At 36.1% G+C, this 16,083-nt stretch overlaps 1 protein-coding gene across 2 annotated transcripts in view; it reads right to left on the reverse strand.

Moving 5' to 3' along the window:
* PLCB1 (phospholipase C beta 1) overlaps positions 1 to 14,900 on the reverse strand; it is a 1,466,985-nt gene extending 1,452,085 nt beyond the window's left edge. For both annotated transcript variants that reach the window (XM_053712164.1, XM_053712163.1), the window contains exon 1: positions 14,624 to 14,900. In XM_053712164.1, coding sequence (XP_053568139.1) covers positions 14,624 to 14,722 — 99 coding nt within the window. In that variant the 5' untranslated portion in view covers positions 14,723 to 14,900. The remainder of the gene's footprint in view (positions 1 to 14,623) is intronic.
* Between the last annotated feature and the right edge of the window lie 1,183 nt (positions 14,901 to 16,083).

Consider the following 16,083-nt stretch of genomic DNA (forward strand, 5'->3'; position numbering starts at 1 on the left):
TGCCCAAAAGAATTTTTTTAATTTTTGCTATCACTCCTTTTAAACAGAAATAGAGCCTTGTTTTTTTATTTATCTATCAAAACTATATACATTCATGCAAAAAAGAAAGTACACCCTCTATGGTTTTACGTATCAGGATATGATAAAAATCCTCTGGTCCTTAGCAGATCTTAAAATTAGGTAAATACAACCTCAGGTGAACAACAACACATGACATATTATACTGTGTCATGATTTATTTAACAAAAATAAAGCCAAAATGGAGAAGCCATGTGTAAAAAACAAAGTACTCCCTTACTGCTTTCATAGGAATTAGGAGACCATGTGCTGCTAATCAAATTCCCTTGATTAATTGATCATCAGCAAGTGTGACCACCTTTATAAAAGGCAAAGTTTTAGCAGTTTGCTGGTCTGGAGCATTCAGGTGTGTGTTAACACAATGTCAAGGAGGAAAAACATCAGCAATGATCTCAGAGAAGCAATTGTTGCTGCCCATCAATCTGGGAAGGGCTATAAGGCCATTTCCAAACAATTTAAAGTCTATCATTTTACAGTTAGAAAGATTATTTACAAGTGGAAAACATTCAAGACAGTTGTCAATCTTCCCAGGAGTGGACCAGCAAATTCTCCCCAAGGTCAGACCGTGCAATGCTTAGAGAAATTGCAAAAAAACAAAATTACATCTCAGCAGGGGCGTATTAAGGCATAGGCCAACAAGGCCGGTGCCTAGGGCAGCAGATTTTTAAGGGGCAGCAGAATTTTGATTCCCTAGGGCCACTCTACTGAACTCAGGGCCGGGTGGCTAAATCAACCAATTACTAATGACTTAAATGGCTGGCCCGGCTATTGCTATCCTATGGGATTGTATGTGGGTGCGCATGACGTGGTGACAGTGGAGGCGGAGCTCACTTGCGCAGCCTGGCCTGGACTGAGAGGGAATGCGGTATTCTTCCTGGCTCCACCGCGTGATTGAGACAGACTACACAGCGCAGTGTGCACTACAACGTGACAACTGTGAAACAGCATATGCCTTTCTCCCTTCAATACATCTTCATTAGGCATTACAATACTTAAATGGATTAGTCACTAAATACTTGTACATTTACTGTTTGTCTATCTGTCATACATGCAAAGAATAAGTATTTATTGCTGAATCTATACAACTATATGACTTAAAACACAACTAAAAATATGTTGTATGCATTTAATACATTCAGAAACAATACAAGTATATACTTTATTATGATTGTATCATGTGACTTTATCCCCTAGGATACAATTCCTAAACCTATCATAACTACTGTTGTATTTTTTAAGTACTTTTAAAGGCCAGTTTGTACATTCATTACATATTTATCCAAGCAGATATTTTGCTTAAATAACTGTCAATCACCAAAGAAGATGTTTAAGGTTAAACAACTACATACTGGCAAACTATCATACAGTGAAGGATATTTTTTTCTGATATAAACACTTTAATCATCTGACTTGCAAAATAATGTCTTTATATATATATATATATATATATATATATATATATATATATATATATATGTATGTGTGTGTGTGACCAGAGTGAATGCAAGCCCTAGTGAACATCTACTTATAAAAACCTTATTTTATTATTTTTTACACCCTGCCCCAAAAATATTATGTCTAAAAAAAGGCCTTAAACCTGGGGTGGAGTGGGGGGTGGGGGGCAGCAGAATTTTGATTGCCTAGGGCAGCACAAAACCTAAATACGCCCCTGCATCTCAGACTCTACAGGCCTCAGTTAGCATGGTAAATGTTAAAGTTCATAACAGTACAATTAGAAAAAGACTGAGCAAGTATGGTTTGTATGGAAGGGTTGTCAGGAGAAAGTCTATTCTCTCTAAAAAGAACATGGCAGGTTTGCAAAGTTGCATCTGAACAAACCACAAGAGTTCTGGATCAATGATGAGAACAAAGTGGAGATGTTTGGCCATAATGCACAGTGCCACGTTTGGCAAAAACCAAATCCAGCATATCAGCACAAACACCTCATACCAACTGTCAAGCACAGTAGTGGAGGGTTGATGATTTGGGCTTGTTTTGCAGCCACAGGGCAAGTATTTCTCTGGGGGTCCCCTTTGTTCAGAAACAGCAGACATGTATAGCTTTACAATTCTTTTTGACAATACGAAGGCTGTGAATTGCAGCTGCGCACCACACTTCTTAAATTCTGGCAGTGAATGGGTTTATCAGGTAGCTTGCAAGGTTAATCTTAGCTGTAGTGTAGTGATTACCCTCCCGCCTGACACCTCCCACCCTCTCCCCCTAATAAACTGATAACAGCTAGAGATAAAGAAAAATTGCAAGACTCTGCACTGTAGCTCAAAATTAATATTTTATTTGGACAGAAAATTTCAAACAAAATTCTATTGAAAATTAAAATTTTCACATCTCTTTTTATGTGTTTGTAATAGAGACACTAAGAAGAAAATGTTCTTTTTATTTTTAAATTGATATATCTATATATTAGGATTGTGCATTAATTTTGTTACTAATGCAAATTTGTTACTAAAATATGGGTATTCATTTCATTTTCACGAAAATAAAATCCAAACGAATACACTAATTAATTTAAAGAAAATTAATAAATACAGCTGAAATTCATCAGAAATCATTCATTTCCTTTAAATAGGGCTTTTAAGGGTTAAATACTTACTTCTAGCCAGCTGGAGAGCCGCGCTAATCTCGTCCCAGATCCTGCTTTAAAGAAGAAGGTACTTTTGCGCAGGCTCTGGGATCCGCCACAATAAGCTTCCTATTAACTCGTCCTGGGGCTCTTTGAAGAAGGGCCAGGATTAGTGCGGCTCTCCAATGAGCTAGATGTAAGTATAAATCTACAGGTGAACTTTTCATCTGTAGCAAAGGAACATTTACATTTAAACTAAAATGAAAACCAAATAGTGCAGCAGAAGAATATTCAGAAAAACAAGTTTTTCTGAATTTTCTTTAAGAAAGATTTGTACAAAACAAATGTTTCGCTGCTGCACATGTCTATATCTGTATATATTCATATAGATATATAGGTATATCTGTATATATTCATATAGATATATAGGTATAGATATATTTTACAAATATATATATATATATATTTATTCAAAAATAAAAATAACATTTTCTCTCTAAGTTAAGAAGATAGAAATTTGAAGTATTCTTAACACACCTTCGGCTTTAGATCAGTTGCTCTAGAACAGTTTTGGGTTAGTGCGTAAGCGATAAAAAGAAAATGATTTCTTTAGCGTGTCCTATAGAAGTCTATGGGAAACAGGAGGTAGTGCAGTAGTGATATTAGTGATACAAACTTATTGCTCCACTTGTAATCTAGGCCTTTAAGGGGAAACCAATTTAATTATGCCTTGAGACTGCCTGCTACATATCCAGGATATTCTACATTCTCATATTATAGCTTTAAGGTATAATTTCTTACCTATATTAAAAAGTTTAAAAGGACACTCTTTTATAATTCAGAAAGAGTATGCGGTTTTAAGACACTTGTCCATTTACTTCCATTATCAAATTTTGCACAGTATTATTATCTACACACTTTCTGAGGAACAAGATCCTACTGAGCAAGTGCGCAGGCTTACAGGGTATACTTATACTAGTCTGGGATTGGCTGATGTCTGTCACATGATACAGGGGGCTGGAAAATGAGAGAAAAAATAAATTTGTCAGAAAAAAAATCTAATGCTTTATTCTGCACTTGTTAATTATGCAATTCTACTGCATTGAGAGGTCCTTTAATATATTTTATGTTCTCTCTCTCATAACATCCTTTTTTCTCCTTTTTTTCTTTTAATAAGCCAATTAAAGAGGTATTGAAAATAATATAAAATATTTTTAAAGAATTTTTAATTTATGAAACACTGTTAAGCATGTTACTTAAATGCTATGAATTATTAACCTTTCCTATCCCTTCTGGAGGGCCTTGCTTGTGTCCAGGCTATATGTCCAGTTGTCCAGTGCAGAAGTACAAACTGAGCTGTGCACAGCCTGATTTAAAAAATTTCTACATCTGAAAATATGTTTGTGCCTTGTAGTTTATGCTAACTGACTGCATATATATTTATGCGTAAAATTATTTAACAATGTTATGTATATGTAAAATAATATGTAAAATAATAACTACAAATTGCATTTAAATTAGTCTAAAAGGTTATGTTCATATCTGACTATAAATTAGACACATAAACCACTGGACATCGTCATTAAATATGTTTTTCTGCTGCACTGTCTAATTATACACATTATACATTGTAAACAACAGATAATGTTTGTAGATTGAAATGATTTATGTTCCCTCACTGTTTTAATGGGATGTGGTATTCATTTGCATAATAATGGTACAAAATGTATGAAAAAGTAATTTGCCAGTAGGCTCTATAAACAGAAGTATTACATTTTGGGAGATAACTTTATGACTTTTTGTGTGGCTGTAGGTTAGGGACAATGAGAGGAAGAGACTTTGGCATGATCAGGGGCCAATCACCATTTTGCCAAATGCTATAAATAACTGTTCTATTTTGCTTTTAATGTAGCTGTGTGCTTTTCAAGAGAGATATAGGTTTTATCTGTGGACAAATAAAACCCCAACATCAAAAAGACCCTCTGAATTGTCCAGTTAACTCATCACAGATCCACAACAGCCAATTTTTAGCAAATATTATTTTTTATTAAAAATTCATATATCCAAAAAAGGATAGTGATAAAACAATTTCAAACCAATTAAATAAATATTTTCTCTCATTTCGTTATGTGTTTCTCAGCCTCTGGTGGCGTGAGTTAGCTGGGCAACTCAAAAGGCAGTTTGGTGTTGGGGTTTCATCATTCCACAGAATAGTTAATGTAGTGCCCCATTAGTATTTTTTCTAGATTTCTACTGTTGTTGAGTAAAGCGACTGAGCACCTGTGGTTTAAGACTGCGGGACCTCTAAAGGGAATTCCATTGCTTGTGATCTATCAAGTGTGACACTTCTGTGAGAACTATAGACACCTTGATTGGTACATTTATATGGTCTGTAATATACACATTGTTGTGGGATTATAACAAGTGTGCCTTACTTGTATTGATTTGTGAAACCTGTAGAGAGGATCCACAAATGTATTTATTTGATATATATACAATGTTATTTAACACTTGCCTGAGGAAGGAGAGTTGTATCTGAACACAAAACTGGCACTCACTGGCCTTTCCATAAAAATCTTTTACTGTGAAAGTAGTGACGTTTCAGAGACAAAGTATCCTCTTCCTCAGACACAGTGTATACAAAGTGCAAACAATATATAGCAAACATTACACAAACCCCACCCCCCAATTAGGACCCAAAAAAATGCCAAAAGGTAGTCATGGTAACCACCCAATCACATAGTAAACAAATATAGTGTGTAATTAATTCCAACAAAGCTAATGCACAAATCTGTCTGAGCTTAATAATAAGTGCATGTGAATGAGATATATGTGACATGTATCATGTAACTAGATCAATATGGCCTGCATTAGAGAGTAGGCACAACATAGAGGAACAGGCAAACAATGAAATGCCCATTAGCATGTTAGCATGCGTATCTTACTTTGACCGCAACTTAATCACTATACAGCAAATTTCATATACTATACAGACAATGCAACAAAAACCTATAATATATACGTATATGGGGCTCTGTAAAGCCGTGATCCATCTCTACCATTTAATCAATGGCAACATCCTAGAGTGGGTTACAAAAGGAATAAAAATTTAAAGGATAATCTAATAATTACTGACCATTCCCCTTGCTATAAGAAAACCAATTGGCTTCAACAAAATAAAAAACAGGGCTGTTTCAGGTGTGCAGGGTGTACGACCTGCGATGCTATGGTACCTGGCTCTACTTTTGGACATCCACATACAAATAAGAGATTTTCTATCCGGCATTTCATCACCTGCACTACCACTTATGTGGTCTATTTGTGGAATTGTAGTTGTCCTGATGCCAGGACACAGTTTGCCAACCACAGATCAGCCATCAGGATTGCCATAAAGAATCAGAAGAGTGAGCAGCCAGTGGCGAGGCATTTCTTGGAGGCCGGCCATACGGTGAATGATCTTCGCTTTGTTCTGATAGATCATATCCCCCCTCTGAAATGTGGGGTTGACAGAAATAGAATACTCCTGCAAACAGAAGCGAGGTGGATCTAATACCTGAACACTGTGCAACCTAATGGACTCAATACGGTCATAGACTGGCACTGTTTTTTATGACTTTGGGACTATCTTGTCATCAATAATGAGGGTCCATGTCTGTTTTAAATCTAACGAGAGTCCAAGACCATTGGTATAAACTTTTGATTTTAGGGTCCACTATATGCTTTTGTCATAGGCTCCATTTTAGATTATACATAATAGTTTAGTATTAATCATGTACTAGATTTGGTACATTATTTATTTCCAATAGACGATTATCCCCTTGCAGTATATTTTTGTATACATTTTTGAGTTTAGGGTCTACTATATCCTCTTGTCATAGGCTCCATTTTTTATACATATTAGGTCAGTATCAATTATATACTAGATTTGGTACATCATTTAATTCCCATAGACGATTATCCCCTTGCAGTATATTTTGGTTTTAGGATAACTTCCTTAACTATTCAGTTTGGGGCATAGTGCATTAAACATGAGTGGTTTGCTTCCCTCACATAGTTTTGATAACACTGTATTTGCCTCTACTAGTTTGTATTGTGTAGGCCTTTGAGTTTAATGTTAATTGTTCCCTCTTGTCATAGGCTCTTATCCATAGTATACACAGATGATGTTTTTATACACACATTATTTTGTATTGGATCTAGTAATATGTTTTTCAATGCATACTATATATGGGGATATATATCCTTAGGGTTAGCCAATGTTTTAGCCTTTTCATTATGTACTCATTGGATCTGCTTTATCAATTTGGTCTTCCTTTTACTATTATGAGCACTTTGGCAGTGAACGGTGCGTTGCCATGGCAATGCTGATGCTGGCTGCTGATTGGGCCTAGTAGGCATGTGCTCTTTCAGGAAGTACTTGGATTATGTTTTCTGATCAAGCTGTAACGGTTTTGTAAGTAACCACAGCTTTACAGAGACCCATTTATATATAACAGTTTTTTTGTTGCATTGTCTGTATAGTATATGAAATTTGCTGTATAGTGATTAAGTTGCGGTCAAAGTAATATACGCATGCTAACATGCTAATATGCATTTCATTGTTTGCCTGTTCCTCTATGTTGTGCCTACTCTCTAATGCAGACCATATTGATCTAGTTACGTGATACGTCACATATATTTCATTCACATGCACTTATTATTAAGTGCATTAGCTTTGTTGTATTTAATTACACACTATATTTGTTTACTATGTGATTGGGTGGTTACCATGACTACCTTTTGGCTTTTTTTTTTGGTCCTAATTGGGGGGTGATGTTTGTGTAATGTTTGCTATATATTGTTTGCACTTTGTATACACTGTGTCTGAGGAAGGGGATACTTTGTCCCCGAAACGTCACTGCTTTCACAGTAAAAGATTTTTTTGGAAAGACCAGCGAGGGCCAGTTTTGTGTTCAGCTATATTTAATTACACTAGCACCCTGGCAGTTGATATACTGAGTGAGAGTGCTCTCCCTTGTTAATATATATTGTATATAAAGGCTGAAACGATCATCTGGGGTTGTCGTGTTTCTTGTTCAGAGAGGAAAAGCCTAGTATTTTGGCACTGGACTGACCTTAATAGGTAGGATCAGACTGATATACTACAGGAAAGTTATATTGTATGAAAAGCATTAATGGGCTAAAAAGAAGCTGCACCACGGTGGTTAATTGCCATAGAACAAGATAACAAGTTATAGTGCTCTTCTGTCCATCTTTCTGTCTGTCTGTCTCTATCTATCTATCTATCTATCTATCTATCTATCTATCTATCTATATATATATATAAAAAAATATGGAGTTGAGTTTCAGAGTTCAGCGCACATAGAATGGAGAAAAACAAAAACAAAAACAAATTATGGTGCAGTATGTCAGTACTAGGCAAACAAAAACAAAAAGTGAGATTTAAATGTGCTCACCTTGTTTAACCTCAAACATGTGAGGTATGTTGGAAGCATGGAGGGGATGTAATCCCTATCTGTGGTAAAGATGTTTCCAGCTGGTATGCAGAAACTTTTAGCAGGTGGAAATCTTGATATCCCTGGAGTAGAAATATGTTGGTATTTCAGACAAACTTCTCCTCTCTGGAGTTAGGTAGAGACACTTTAATTCTTTTTGCTGGACTCCAGAGAGGAGAAGCCTTTCAAGTATAAAGAAGGGGACTCCAGAGAGGAGAAGCCTTTCAAGTATAAAGAAGGGGAAAAGAAATAAACAGCAACAAGGAAAGAAATCCAGCAAAAAGAATTACAAGGTGAGCACATTTAAATCTCACGTTTAGTTTTTGATTGCCTAGTACAGTACAACTCCAAAAATCCGGACTCGAGAAATCCGGACAACCTGAGAATCCAGACTCTGGAGTGATTACAACATCCGGGTGTTGGTTTGTCACTGCGCATGTGCAAATTGGCATTCAGAGCTGCAACAAGTGACAGCACACGAAGGCAGTGATAAATCTGAGCTCCACAACTGCGCACTACAGTTTGCCATACATGACCGGTACCTGTGCAGGTATTTACCATCTTTACACTGCACAGTACTGTTATACCTATATACTGTACTATATTGTACAGTAGTGTACTGTACCAATGTTTCCTAAAGTGGATAAGGGTTCTAAACAGAAGCAGAGGAGAAACACTCTGAAATCACTGGGCAAAGCAGAAGCACCATCCACAAGCGGTTCACCGGGCGCAGCAGATGCTAGCGCTCCGTGAACAAGCAGTTCAGCATGTGCCAAAGAAATACCTGTAACGGAAAGGAATGTATATATGCAGGTGCAGTAACTTTATTTTAATAAACAAGGTGATCTGTACAGTATTTATTTATAATCAAAAAACATTAGCACATCTTTTTTATTTACAGGTATTTTATCAGCAATGTCCGAGAATCCGGAAAATCCAAAAATACGGACCAGGCAAATCCCCAAGCAGTCCGGATTTTCGGAGTTGTACTGTACTGACATACTGCACCATAATTTGGTTTTGTTTTTGTTTTTCTCCATTCTATGTGCGCTGAACTCTGAAACTCAACTCCATACCTTTTTCCTTCACATTCCATTTGATGATAGTGGAATATTCAGAAACTAGCTGCCATTGAAATATATCAGGAGGAACTAATTAGAGCAAAATAACAATTTGCAACATACACAGCGCAGATCAAGAAACACCCAAGCAACACTTTCAATATATATAAATATATATATTGATATATATATATATGTGTGTGTGTGTAGTATACATAGTCTGTAGTAGCCTGTTTAGTAATCTCTGTTACAAATACTGTAAAACTTGACACCTGAAAAAGATTTTAGAAAGATAGAGCTGTATGAAGTGTGAAAATGTCAGTATTAATAAAGTTTGACTCCAAGAATGAAGAGGTAGCAGTGTTGACAGCAGCATCTGAAAGTCATTTTTTTCTGGAAATGTTAGTGTTAATTATCAAAATTCTAAAAGTAACCTAAAAAGAATAAGAACAGATGTTTGCCTTACAATCTCATGGGAAATGCAAGCAACAGATTGGTTCTAAACCTCAGCATTCACAAGTACCCCATAAATTATTGAATATTCCCTACTTTTGCATATCTGCTGAAAAATTATAAATTTTCTCTGCTTTGATGAATTTAACCTTAATTATTTTAGAATAGAAATATGTTGTACATCTGTTGTGTAAAATTTGAGAACCAGAAGCCCAAGTCTCCTAAAATGTCTTTTGAAAAAATGTAATGTATTTATTTGTAGGCCCTGTCCTTCCTTTGATAATTTTATTATTTGTATTGTTATAATATTAATGTTAAAATTGTAAAAGTATTGTTTTTGGGTTTTTTTTGTATGTGTAGAAACTGATATTAAAGTGATGGTAAATTACGTTTTTTTTGTTGAGGTGACATTTTAACCTCTACACCAATAGGCAATCTAGCCATATGGCACCTCTTTTTTTCTTCTTTTTTTAAGAAGTGACGTATGGCTAGATTGCCTACTGATTTAGAGATGCAAAATTTCATCTCAATAAAAAAATATAGTTTTGCTGTGGGAGTCCGGATGGGACTATAGAAATATAGTAATAATGGATCTAAAGTTTTTGCTTTAGCACGTCTGAAAAAAAAAAAGATGAATGAAAGCAAGTAACGAAAATAGTATAGATTAAGAATAGGATTGCAGTATAGGTTTAATTTACCAACACTTTAAGAAAGATAGAATTATAGGGACATGATTCTGAATAATTTTCTCTACTCCATCTGAAAGACTTTTTTTCAAAATGTATTTGTTTTTTATGTGGGATTTGCCCCTATCAGCCAGTGAGGAGTAGAGTCCCAGGACCCACTTAACAGAATAGTGCATTTCCTTTTAGTTTTATTTTAAAGGTCTATCGAAGTTTAAAAATAACAAGCTCTAATCTATTAGAGCATATAACTTTATGACTATCGACCCTGCTTTACTGTGTGTTTAATACCTGCAATAGAAGTGCCACTTGAGACCCATGGTGCACTTCTGGTCCCAAACAGAACTCACAGCTAATCAGCAGCGCTAGTTGCACATTTGAGTTGAGTGACTAGTGCTGCAAATTAGATCAGTAGTGGGTTCTGCTCAGGACCAGTGCACCGTGGGTTCTAAGCTGCACTTCTATAGTATGTTAAACCCCATTTTCGGGGGTTAAGCACACAGTAGAGCAGGGTTGATGCTCGTAAATGTACAGATTACACCATGTCATTTTTCGACTATTATGGCCCTTTAAGTTTAAACACCTTTAATCAAGCAACACTAAACTTATCTTACTGCTGTTCTTTCATATACAGAAATTGTGTGAGCACCTTGTTAAATTATGAGTTGAAGACTTAGGCTTACTAGCTTGTGTGTCAGGGGAGTGTCCTGTCCCCTCCCAATGACAATGAACACATGTGTAATAGTCTACTCTCTCCTTTTGCACATATTTCCAGTTCTATTATAATTTATTATTTGTTTGTTTTGTTTCCCCTGTCAGATAAATGTCTGTACAGGACCAGGCATACATGCTAAGACCCAACCTTCACCCTAAGCTAAAGGCTTCATCCACTGAAATAACTGCAACATTCTAAATGGTGCAATAGTGTTCATTGCTATATTTTGAATAGCCAATTTTATCAGCTACATGTCAAAAGGACAAATATTCTGGTTTCTAAAATTTCAATATTTTTTCCCCATCTCTTTCTATGATTTTTTCTTCATTAGCCCAGCACTTGTTTAACAGTAGGGTGACTTTGATAAATAGCACTGTTTTGAAGTTGGTACAATGGGAGTGCAATGCCTTTATCATTGTTTGTATCAGATTGTGTTACTGAAAAAGCTTGGCATACAGCCAATGAAAACATATTATTCTGCAAGCTCAAGTATCAAAAGTGGTAAAACCAACCTTGCACCATGTAACTCCTGCTTTAAAACTTAGTACAAATCTGGATTTTCTGGGACTCCGCTAACTACACCCATAGAATAAGAGTGAATTCTATCTGCTTTCCAGCAAAACTTCCAGGACAAATACTATAAGGTAATTCAGGAAAGCATCACATGCAATATGTATACAGCTATCATAAGACCTTAATAAAGGGGCATGAAATTCATTTTTATATATGCTTGAGACATAAAATAAAATGATTTAAAAGCATTTAAAACTCTTATTTTGTTAGCACATTTTTAACCATTTTACAGTCTGTATAATGTTGTCTATCTTATCTCCTTTGCTGTAGAATATACACACACATTTTATATATATATATATATATATATATATATAAGTCTCCTGCACATACAGTATCAAGCAATACATGCTTTGCGAACTAAGAAAAAATAATAACTGTAACTTTATTATATTTTGTCTTAACTATTAAGACTATTAGCTAAATAATAATAATAATAATTATTATTATTATTTTTAAGCCAGATTCACAGAAGGCTGCACTTTGATATTACAATGGACACATCACACATCATGTCTGCATTTGACAGTAGTTTATCCACTTCTGAATATTAAAATCTCAAGCTGTCAATGAATATGTAGCTGACATCTAGCAGAAACTAAGAGTACTTTATAAGACATCTAATAAATTATTATTTGCAAGGGGTGATGTCATTTAGCAGACATCCTAAGAAATGCAATATGTATGATTTTCCAAGACCACACATTCGATTTTCTTTCTTACACTGCACTAAACTTTTATAAGTCATAATAGACAAAAAGTCAGATAAAGCTAATAGGCACAGCAATTATTTATGTATTTTATAGTAATTTGGTACACTGTATCGCACTAACAAGATAAGAATTGGAAACATTTAACTGTTGCAGTATTTACATTTCCTACTGGCAAAAATTATTTAACCAAACAAAATAATGATAGAGTTTGGACTGCACATGCATTTGAAGCAAAGTGAGTGAGTGAGTGTGTGTGTCTTACTGAGTGTGTGTCTTAGTGTGTGTGTGTCTTACTGAGTGTGTGTCTTAGTGAGTGTGTGTGTTTTATTGTTAAATGCACAGCTGGTATCATTTTATGAAGATTATAATAAATACCTTTATTCCACTAAAGAATACATAACTGCCTGAGAAATGTTAAAATGTTTAGAAGACACACACACACACACACACACACACACATATATATATGTGTGTGTGTGTGTGTACAAGGCTACAGATACAGTTAATACTAATAATACTAATAATAATAATAGCCTTCATGCAGTGCACATGATTTTCAGTGTAATAGTCTATTTAACCCCTTGCCTGCTAGAAACAGATCCAACATATTGCTATACAGTACACATTGTATTCTTGCCAATAGGTTAACAGTTGTAAACCATATGAGACGACAGCTGTCATTGTCTCTATAAACCTATCCTCAAGCTCTAGGCAAGGACAGAGGTCTGATGACATCTGGAGGGACTTTCACTTGACTGATCACCAAGGACCCTCCACCTATATTAACCCTTTCTAGGTGGCATGTCAGACTGGTGGTGAAGGATTTGTCTTTCTATATGCTCTTTTCTGTGACAAGGCTGGTGAGCTCTCATGCACCCACATACACCAGTCGTCAGTTGAATTTGATGGATTTAAAGTGTGGGCTGGAGAAATCTCACACACGTCTCGGGAGTATTATTTATATCCTCTTTTGAGTCATGTTGTTGAGAAAACAAAATGGTACGAAATAAAAATCTACACACTGTTATTTAACTATTTCAGTACATATGGCGCTAGTGTGTCCTACTAATTAGGAGGCATTGGATATAACATGCTGTGAGTGATACATAGCTATACATAACATTACACACTGCATACTCCTATACACACTTTATACTAATCATGTACTGACCTTGCAGCACATTTACTTTATGCACAGCATACTATTACCCTGCTCTAACAGCTTACTCTGTCATTCTGTACAGGCACATAAATAACCAGTGCCTCTGTATAGCACATTGTGAACTTATTATTCACCATATACCATCTTCTGCGGCTTTTATACAGAACACACTGACCTGTCACCTTGCAAACAAACTGCATAACCCTTCTATTGTTAACCTGTTATACATTGTATTGGGACTGTTCTATACACACTAACACTATTATAAAATGATGCCCTTACAAATATTTACAGTTACAATTCTCATCACACTACCTGTGTAATATACTAACAATGTAACATATCACATATAAGAATCCCAATGCGTAATATTGTATCTACTGCAGTCAGCACTACATCAATATTAAAAACATCCTATACTCAAACCACGCTGCTCCCAGCAGCCATAGACTATGGGTTAGAACTCAGCTACTACACAAGATTTGCCAACCTCTGTAAGTAACAATCTGATATTACACAATAAATTGTATTGCCCAGTATAAACTGTGCCATTGGCACAAGTTCACTCATGACTGGGGAACAGGGCTATAACCCATTCTAACAGGTTAGCATTGCTCTGTTATTGCAAACACTCATTTAACCCCTTGGCTGCCAGAGATAGATCTCTCTAGCTAATGAGGGTAACAAACGCCAAAATTGGCTTCTTACAGTGGAATGAATTACCTGTGATATGTCCCCAGTCAGGGGAATAAAACTACACTTATGATGAGGACCACACAATCTATACATATACTTCAAATCTGGAATCTGTATTTTAAATGTTTATTGCTAAACACATCCATTGAAACATCTGGGTATCATGGGACAGGGCATCGGGAAGGGCAGGGCAGAGGTTACCATGGGTCTGATGCCTGGCAGGCTGGCACGCGCTAATGATTGACTGGATATATCACAGGCTGGCATTGGAAAAGTATAGCAAATCTTAGCGTTGGGCATGGTATGGTACAGGGTTCGTGAGAAACACCATGACAAAGGTATGAGTGAACAGAACATGACAAAGGTTTTCAAGGGACAGATGCAGTGACCATAGGTGACATAAAGCTACTTACATCATCCCATTTGATGCACTTGATGCCCTTCTTCAGGTTTTCAGGGACACAAACACGTTTGAGCTGCAAAGCATGAACCCCTGGCTGTGCCCCAGCCATTGCCACACATTTATACTACAAAGCAGAGAAGGCAAGGAAACAAAACACAAGGAATCCTTAGTCCAAAAGCAAAGACAATCTCTCAGTTGGTTATATGTGTGAAAGTCTTCAATCCACAGCTGATGGTAATATATAGGGAGAAAGGAAGCACAGCTGACAGGCTGAGATAGCCGGCAGCACCGTGTTCACAGCTCTGCCTACTCCTCCAGCTGCCTCCTCCTACTCTTCTAGCTAGAACCATTCAGCAGTTGGCCCCCCTTGCCATGCACAGATGAGAAGCACACACATTGCATATGCATACGCCTTGACTCCTTCCTGCAATCACAGCGAGCCAACTTTGCTATTAGTCTTATATGACTTGCGGAGCAGCGCCACCTACAGTAAGCTAGGGAACAGTGCCAGCTATACAGTGTGTGACCTCTCCTTTCTAGATTGGAACAATCAAGGGAAGTTCAACAGTTCTCAGAAATTACATACAAATGTGCAAAACTGGATACTACAGAACATACATTAGATTTCAAAAAGCAGTCATCTGTTAGAAGAAAGTATATAATTTCATAGGCCATCAGGAACAATTGCTGAGATCAGGTCAATTTTAAATGTTTTTGCAGAAAATGAAATTACATATGGGGTTGCTGGCACAAAATGCTAAAATGGGGATCAAAGTTGCACTCCATTTCCAGTACAATATTTGAAGGAAAAATACATCTGTTATGTTGCTTAAATGAACTGTATAATTTATAGCATAAATTGTATTATATGCACCAATGACAAAATAAAATCCATGCCATTAATTATTGTCTTATAATGCAAAACTTTTTTTTAAAATATAAAATAATATGCTTATGGTTATGGGCAAACTCTAATTCCCCATAAAAGTTTTAAATATGCACAATAGGAAAACTTTCATACATTTTGCCTGCTTTACCTGTAATTTAAATATGAACATGCAAATTATGCTAAAATGACTGTGTTAAATGGTTTTAAAACATTTCTTTTGTATGCATATAATCTGATGTATAATGTATATTACTTTATGATCAAGACGTGCGGTGATATTAGTGGCTGGGGAGGCACTGGCTAGTACCAGAGCCAGACTGCTGAGATATTAGATACACTATAAAATAAAACTCACAGTGTGACACAAACAAAGATGGACAGAGGGAGCAGTATTGTGCCGACAAACAGGCAGTTGTTCTCATCCATCAGCCTCCTCCTACTGACTCACCATCCCAACCTCTAGCTTTGCTGCTGGATGGTTAAAGTTTTGTGTATTGCACAATTTGCAGCCATACCACCAGTACTCATGTGTTCACCTCTTTAGTTGAAATAATTTTTATTGTAAAACATAAAGAAAAGAA

The sequence above is a fragment of the Bombina bombina genome, chromosome 4, assembly GCF_027579735.1.
Source record: "Bombina bombina isolate aBomBom1 chromosome 4, aBomBom1.pri, whole genome shotgun sequence".
In the NCBI taxonomy this organism is placed as follows: domain Eukaryota; kingdom Metazoa; phylum Chordata; class Amphibia; order Anura; family Bombinatoridae; genus Bombina; species Bombina bombina.